The sequence below is a fragment of the Mastomys coucha genome, unplaced genomic scaffold (genome assembly GCF_008632895.1).
Source record: "Mastomys coucha isolate ucsf_1 unplaced genomic scaffold, UCSF_Mcou_1 pScaffold11, whole genome shotgun sequence".
NCBI classification, from domain to species: Eukaryota; Metazoa; Chordata; class Mammalia; order Rodentia; family Muridae; genus Mastomys; species Mastomys coucha.
The window spans coordinates 33,027,576-33,036,183 of NW_022196893.1; the positions used below are offsets into that span (position 1 = coordinate 33,027,576).

General features: G+C 44.6%; 1 protein-coding gene across 2 annotated transcripts in view; it reads right to left on the reverse strand.

The window, feature by feature from the left end:
* Nucleotides 1–1,278: 1,278 nt before the first annotated feature.
* LOC116080124 (keratin, type II cytoskeletal 6A-like) overlaps nucleotides 1,279–8,608 on the reverse strand; it is a 67,022-nt gene continuing 59,692 nt past the window's right edge. For both annotated transcript variants that reach the window (XM_031356392.1, XM_031356400.1), the window contains exons 8-11: nucleotides 2,493–2,543; nucleotides 2,333–2,454; nucleotides 1,639–1,647; nucleotides 1,279–1,511 (exon numbers count right to left, since the gene is read on the reverse strand). In XM_031356392.1, the coding sequence (XP_031212252.1) occupies nucleotides 1,279–1,511; nucleotides 1,639–1,647; nucleotides 2,333–2,454; nucleotides 2,493–2,543 (415 nt within the window). The remainder of the gene's footprint in view (nucleotides 1,512–1,638; nucleotides 1,648–2,332; nucleotides 2,455–2,492; nucleotides 2,544–8,608) is intronic.

Genomic DNA, 8,608 nt, shown 5'->3' on the forward strand with positions numbered 1-8,608 from the left:
AGTGACCAGCTGCTCTCTCCTCATGCCTCCATTCCTTCCCCAGCTGTTGCCATTTGTCCAAGAGCTTCCCTTCTGTAAATTCTTTCTTGACAGCCATTTGCTCAAAGCAACAAGACAACCAAGACACATCCTGCGAATTTAACGTTCTTCACCTGAACCAAGTGTCTCTGGGTTATGTGAGATCTATTCAGAAGTCAGTGCTACGTGGCCTCAGATTCATACACTGAGGGTGGGTGCATTCTAACTGCACCTGTTGGTTTGACAGAAATATCTCAAAGCTGCTACTTCAAGACAAAGGACTTGGTAACTATAGAGCCAAGATGCTCTGGCCATCTTCACAACAACTTCTGGAGGATCAGAGGACTGTTCCCTGACGTCCCTGAGGTAGGGAATCAGAGTGGAGAGTCCAGCAAGGAGCCTCAGATACTTCGGGGATCAATTCATTAAAAGGTGGGCCTAAAAAAACAAAAAACAAAAAACAAAAAACAAAAAACAACAACAAAAAAAACTGCTCTGGTCCAGTTTCTGGTGCATAGTTTCCTTTTCTATCCTGATGCTGCGTTGAAAAGAAAAACATTGAATGCAGAGGCTGAATTCATGGTGATCATGTCCCTAGAGTTTCTCCAGCATCAAATGAAGATGTCTGGTAAGTTTAGGAAGAGAGCATGCGGGCAAAGGACAGGCTTGGGTGCCCAAAGACATGGAAAATACATGGGATGAGGGAGTCTCTAAACCAGTGTAGACCAGAAACTGAACATGTTAATCCTTCTCAGTGGGACGGAACAGGTGAATCAAAGAGACCAGAGCAGAGAGCAGAGACAGCTTCTATCTGTTGTGGGGCAGGGGTGCAGGGGTGCAGGGTAGGGGTGTAGGGCAGGGGTGCAGTGTCACAATATTCAGGGTCATTAAAGGGAAGGTCAAGAGAGCTGTCTGTCAGATGGGAACTGCTGAATGTAACCTCCATAGGCAGGACAGCTAGGATTCTCAGGGAGGACTTTGCATGGCAGAGACCAATTTTTACTCCTTGAGGGCATATGATGGACCATTCTTAGATAGATAGCAGACTCACAGATGGGGGCCATGTTGCCTGACAAGAGCTGGTGATGGAGAGAAGGGTAAACAGAGAAATAGTGAAGGCACATGATCTCCCTGGCCCCAAGCAGAGAGCAGAAGTTTATGGTATCTATCCAGGAGAAGCTCCTGAGCACAGGGCTCTGAGCAGAGGGCTCTGCAGCCATGATGTCTGGGATCAGGGACAAGCTCTTGATGATAGGGACTTCAGGGCCTGTAGCTCTTCCTGCTGGAGGAGGTAGTGATGTATTTGATGGTGGAAGAGCTGCCACCAGAAGAGCTGAGGTCACCTCCAATGACTCTGCTACTGCCAGCACTGAAGCCACCTCCTAAGCCATGGCTACTGCCATAGGAGTAGCTGCTGCCTCCTCCCAGGCCTAAGCTGCTGCTGGCACCACCTGCACTGCCATAGCCACTGGACACGGTGGACTGCACCACAGCTGTGAAGGAGGAAGAGGACACCAGAGAAATTGTGAGCACACTGTGATCAGCTGATCCAGTCAGAAGGGAAGGGGGAGGGGAGGGGGAGGGGAAGGGGACAGGGAGGCTGGCAAGCAGAGTACTTACAGATATTGACTGACCACACCTTTACCATAGAACCTAGAAGAGGAAAGTAGCAGGTGAGAACTAGGCAGCCATGTCTTCAGTCTCCATGGGAACCATCAATCTGGCAAAGGTTCACAGAGAATCTTTGGCAAGGAGTTTCTTGAAGGGACCATTGTGGCCACAGCTAGTGCTCCCTCATCTTCTGCTCAGTACCTGGCACGATGGGGGATGTGGAAGTCAACCTTGTGAAGAAAAAGATGAAGACTGAGGTTCAACAGGCTCAGCTGATTCCTCAGAGTCTTGAGCATTGAGTACAGGGCATTAGATCTAAGATGGCTCCCAGAACACCAGTGAGACAGTAAAAAAGAATAGAGGCCAGGGAGGTGGCTTCTTTCCCCAGTCTTCAAGGAAGTCCTCACAGGTGGTAATGTTCCCCGTCCTCCCTCCTCCAACCTTCTGAGTTCCCTCATAAGGCAGGGCTTCCATTGGAGCATGGTGGCAGTGTGAAGCGATACGATTGGCTGAGGATTTTGGAGTTTGGGATTGGCTTGAACTCTGTGTATGAGCTTATGAATAAAATCAAGATCTGCACCCTGATGATGGTCTCCCCAGTTTCATTTCCTGGGATTTGTCACGTGACTGTGCCACCTTTTACCGCCCTCCTACCCCGCATCCTCTGTCCTCTTCCCACATGGCACCATGGAGGTGTGTCCACAGGGATTGGAGGATGTAGTTATGCACCTGGACTCCTCTCCTTCCAGAAGTGTCCTGTAGGTGGCGATTTCCACATCAAGGGCCAGCTTGACATTCATGAGCTCCTGGTACTCCCTCAGCAGCCTGGCCATGACATGAGCTCCTGGTACTCCCTCAGCAGCCTGGCCATGTCCTGTTTGACTTTCTGCAGGGCATCCTCCAGCCCTTCCAGCCTGTTCTTCCCCAGAAGTTGTGTGAAGCTGGGTGTAGTAGAATTGAGATTACAGGTGTGTACCCAGTTTCACATGAATCCTGGAAATTCAAATTCAAGTCCTTACACTTATGTGACAAATTTGTTGCCTGCTATACTGTCTTTCCAGCCCCTAAGGACCATTTTTTTATGGTTACCAGTGGATTCTGCATTTTCTTATACTGAAGCATGTCCACAGTGAGAGAGTGATGGACAGTCACTGAAGATTGCAGAGTCATGCCTTCCTCCCCTCTCAGAGACAGGACTTTGTGTTCCTTTGTTCTCTGTTGGTGTTTTGGTATAATTTCCCTGGAATCTCCATTCGTTAGTAACATATATCTCATGCATTCTGGCCCAATCTCTTCCATTCCAGGCATTTGCCATGGGTAACCACAGTTCTTGGATGTCCTGCTAAGATGCTCAGCCTGTGAGCCACAGCTGTGATCTTCTAGGATTGGTTCTGCTTGAATGATGAGACCATTGATTATATTGGCAGTATCTTGTTAATCAGCTTGTTTCCTAGGTGTGGGAATGACCTGGCCTCTCCCTGGTGCTCCCCTTCCCTCAGCAGTTACTCCTGAGTCAGTTGTTGGCTCATGCTCAGACCAGGCTATTATACCCTTCTTCAGCATCTCCCTGCCCCCAGCACAGTTGCTTCTTGATCTCAGCTGTTCGGTTGTATAAGCTCAGAAATATCTTTCCTGATGGTATACAGGTCATTCCTTGGTCGAGTTTAACAGTCAACTTCCTGTGTCCATTTGTCCTTTTTGAACAGCATTCTGTCTGCAGATGAAATTGGGGCATTTCTTGCCCAGTGGCTAGCTTGTCACAGTGAAGTTAACTCTGCCTGGAGGTAATGATGCTCAAAATTATCTTTGAAGTGGAATGGGTGTACTGTCAGGAGCAGACGTGTCTCATAGACAAAAGATCTTTTAATAATGAAATAACATAAAAACCATATTCTGTGGATCCCTGACCCTTTTGAAGATATATATGGCATAACTTAATTGTTAAACATTGATTATTTTTTAGCTATTTTTACTATGTGAATAAGCTTGAAAACACTTTATTGTACTTAACTAAATTAGAATCTAATATGATCATGAGTTTCACTATCTATTAACTTGCATTACTTAATCATCCTAAACAGTTTGTAAGAGCAGCTATGAGAGAGACTGTGTCTAAGCATTGTAGTCTTTTTTTTTTTTTTTCTTTTTTGGTTTTTTGAGACAGGGTTTCTCTGAGTAGCCCTGGCTGTCCTGGAACTCACTCTGTAGACCAGGCTGGCCTCGAACTCAGAAATCCGCCTGACCTCTTATACCTTTCTAATATATGCATTAAAATTTCAAGAAAGGACCCAGGCATAGTGACACACACTTTTAATATCAGTCAGCACTCAGGAGGCAGAAGCTCTGTAAATTGGAGACCAGCCTGGTCCAAGTGAGTTCCAGAGTAAACAGGGCCACACAGAGAAACCCTGTTTCAAAAACTAATTCAGAAAGAAAATCAATTTAGAAATGTGACAGTGAGGTGGGCTCACTCTAGCTTGAGAGAACTGGTATTTTAGTGCAAATCCCTAAATTCTGACCCGATTCCTCTCCCTTCTTACTCCCTCCCTCCCTCCTCCCCTCCTCCTTTTACTTCTTCTTTCCCTCCTCCCTTCCTCCTCTTACTCCCTCCCCTCCCTCCCCTAACTTTTTCTTTTCCTGCTCTCCTCCCTCCCTCCCCTCCCATTCTCCTTACTTCCTCCCTCCCCTCCCTCTCTCCCTTCCTCCCCTTCTTCCATTTCCTCCCCTTCCTTCCTCCTTCCCCTCCCTCCTCCCTTCCTTCCCTCCCTTCCTCCTTCCCTTCTTCTCCTCCTCCTCCCCCTTCCTCTCTTCACTTCCTCTCTGCCCACTTCATTCCTTCTGTACACCTCACTTTCTTGCATGTCAGATTTGCAAGTCTGCTTACAAACATCAGTGTTAATCAAAAATACAGATGCTGCCGGGCAGTGGTGGTGCATGCCTTTAATCCCAGTACTTGGGAGGCAGACACAGGTGGATTTCTGAGTTCGAGGCTAGCCTGGTCTACAGAGTGAGTTCCTTGACAGCCAGGGCTACACATAGAAACCCTGTCTTGAAAACAACAACAACAACAACAAACCAGATGCTACTCTGAAGTAGTATCTTAGCTTATTTTTATTTATTTATTCATTTCTTAGTTTGGAATAATTTTAGACACAATCAGATGTAAAGGCAGCACAGAGAGACACTATGTGGTCTAACCTGGGTCCTATTAATATAGTTCACAGTGACATGGTCACTCATTGTAGCTAAGGAACAAACATAATCATAGTATCGAGGAGTCCACACTCCATCCTCTTGGTTTTGGGCCTTTGTTGGATGCAGGGTACCCTAGCACAGTTTTATCACATTTCCTTAATCTCCTGAAGGAGAGAGCTTGTCAGGTTTCTGGCTGTGCTTTTATGGCCTTGAAAGTTTTGGGGAACAGTGGCCCTGTGTTCTGTAGAATCTATTAATTGTTCTTTGACATTTTTTTCCTGATGATTCCAGCAGGGGTTCTGGGATTCTTGAAGGAGAGCCAGAGGTAAGGTTCCTTCTAATTATGGGATGGTATCAGTAGGTCCCATCACTGTGGCTAGAGTCCTGGATCACCTGGGTCTATTGTAAGGTGCCCCTTCACCTCCTTCCTACACCACATCTTTGGCAAGAAGTTGTTGCTCACAGCTCACCCTTGGGGAGGAGGTTGCACTCTGCCTCACTGAGGCAGGAGTACGTATACAAATGGTTTGAACCCCACTGAGGCAGGAGTATGTATACAAATGGTTTGAACCCCTCTATGTGAAGGTGCCTCTCTCGTGTCGTTGATTTGTTTCTCTAGTTGTTTGCTTGTAATTATGTAAGCCCATGAGCACTTCCTTTGTACCGTGGGCAACAATCTAATATAATTCCTTATTTGACAAGAGACTTAAATTATTCTAATTCAACCATGAGGGTTCTGTCCACTGTGGGTTTGCTTTAGAGACTGGCTTTTGATGCTGTTATACTAGATGTTTATACTAAATGACTAAAGAAATAAATTTCTGAACACTTCCTTTCGATTGTGGTCAGATGCACTAGGGCCCTCCCTAGTGAGTCAATTCACTGAGTGGCCTCCCTTTCTGGTTGTATCAGTTAGCATTCTTCAGAACGACAGACCCAGTAGGACATTCGTGCATGAAGACTTTCACTTTACGGAACTGACTTGCCTAATTACTGAGCAGGGAAATATCTCAAATCTACAGAACTAAAATGTCACTTTAAGTCACTCATTTCTGCTTAGCCAAGAGGACCTGGAATCCCAGTTTAAAGGCCATGGATAGGAGCATATTCTCTCTGTCTTTGTCTCTGTCTGTCTCTGTCTGTCTCTGTCTCTCTGTCTCTGTCTCTGTCTCTGTCTCTGTCTCTGTCTCTGTCTCTCTCTCTCTCTCTCTCTCTCTCTCTCTCTCTCTCTCAGAGGTAGGTCAGCTTCTATTCTACCCTAGCCTCCCATTGATGGAATGAAGGGCACTCATAATGTGGGAGCAATTAGCTTTACTCTCCAAATGTAGACATCATCCTAAAACACCCTCAGAGAAATGTCCAGAGTAATAGTTGATCAAGAATCTGGATACTGCAGTCCATTTGCACTGGCACATGAACTGAAACTCAGTGTGATTGTGACATTAGGTCATACATTAAAAACAAAGACCTAGATAGTAGATGTGTTTGATGATACTAGAATTTCAGTCTCTAGACCACCAGGTAACAGATGGGAAAGAATATGTGAATAAATACCATATATATGTATATATATATATGTATATATGTATATATGTATGCATATGTACATATGTACACACATATACACATACACATATACATGCATATATGCAAATATATACATATACACACACTTATATATGTATATATACAGTATTCATTTATATATGGTATTCACTTGTTTATACAGTGCTGGAGATCGAAGCCAGAGGCCTCCATGCTCTAAGTAAGCACTCTACCACTGAGCCGTGTCCACGGCTCCACAGAGTTTCATAAGCAACTATCTATGTCCGACTCCAGATCCTTAGCATAGTGATCATTCCAGCCTCTTCCCTTGCTTATCCAGAAAGTGGTGACAAGTGTCACCCAGACCATCTGCTACCTATTTGCCTAATCATTCTGTTTCACAATCTACATTACCATTACTAATTTTATGTGCCAACTTGAGTGGAACATAGGAGCCCAGATATTTGGGTGTGTGTTTGTGTTTCTTTGAGATTAACTCTGCAATGACAGAGTGAAGCAAACTGCCCTCAATGGTGAGAATAGGTCTTGTTAAATTAGTTGAAGGAAGTAACAGAAAAAAGAGGCCAAGTTAGAGGGCATTCCCTTTGCCTGACTGTCATTGGCCCAGTGTTGTTTTATCCCATCTAAGTAAATATTTACTGTCCTGGTCTCCAGCTTGGCAGGTGTAGATGTTGTAACTTGTCAACCTCTGAAACTACACCAACAGAGTATGTAATAACAAACCCACCCCTCTCGTCCTCTCCTCTCCCTTTCTGTTGGATACTGACTGATACACATAGACAGTGTGTTTAGAATCCCTAAGCCATGTGCCCACTGGATCAATAGTACCAAGCAGAAGACAGCACTCGTGCAAAGCCCTCCTCCCGTAAAGCCCCTTTGCTCTCCTTCCCCTCAGATTATTTTGTACACTTGTAAAAAAGTTAGATTATTTTATGGCACTGTGCCTTCCCTTGTAGGTTATCTCAACTTGTAAATCATTGTGGGGAAGAGGTTCTGGGGAGACATCTTAGTCACTAAAGAGCTTTTTGCACAGCTTTGAGGGTTTCAGTTTGATCCCCAACATCTGTTTATAAGCCAGGTCCTGCAATACAAGCCTATAAACCTAGAGCTGAGGGGTCAAGACAGGAGGATCCCTGATCCCTGGAGCTTGTGAAACAGACAGCTCAACTGAATTGATGAGCTATGGGCTAAGAAAGAGACTCTGGGAAATACTTTTTAAAATTAATTCATTGGGAATTTCATAATGCTTACAATGTATTTTGATCCTATTTGTCCACAGCTCCTCCTCCTACCAGATCCTGACCCTCAGCCACCTGTCATCTCTTCATCTTTCTCTCCTCACACCAACAAAATGTAATTTGTTTTCCCCATGTACACATAGGCTTCAGGCCCTCCGTTGGAGCATGATTGACCTACCAGGGGCCACATCCTTAAAGAAAACTGACTCTCCCTTTTGAGAAAGGGATAAACCTATAAATCGTTAAGGGAAGGGGCTTTTGGGAAAATGCCATGGTTAGTATAGTAATCCTTGTGCAGGCATGAGTGCCTTCCTTTTCCTTCTGCAATGGTCCCTGCACCTTTGAGGGAGAGAGCGTGACATAGATGGCCTACTCATGGATGAGCAGTCCATAGGTTCTTATTATCCTCATTTGGACCTGCCTGAATTTTGTTGAATATTCTTCATCAAGCTCAGGAGATTGTCTGTAACTAGGGGCTTTTCCACCCATGCCCTTGTTCCCAAATGACTCAGAGGCTTATTTTTTAATAAATGCCTGTGTCATAGCTTTGGCTTGTTCCCCAACTACCACACAACTTATATTAACCTGCTTATAGTGTTCTATGTCTGCCACATGGGTAGTTACTTCTCCTCAGTACAGCTTCCTCCAAGTCTGGGCGGGGAATCTTATGTGTCTAACTATATCCCAGAGTTCCTCTCTCCCTGTCAGATGTTCCTCCCTTTGATTCTATCCTTTCCTATAAGCCATAGGCCTTTTTATTGACAGGTGATGCTTCCACACAGTACACAATAGATTATTACTAAAGTTCCTTCTAGTCATTATGAATTAAAAGTTTTATTTGTTTTACATTGAAAAGGTATTGGAATGTGAGGTCTATACAATTTCTTCTTTGCTTATATGATTGTATGGATCCTTCTTCTTCTTTTTCTTCTTCTTTTTCTTCTTCTTTTTCTTCTTCTTCTTCTTCTTCTTCTTCTTCT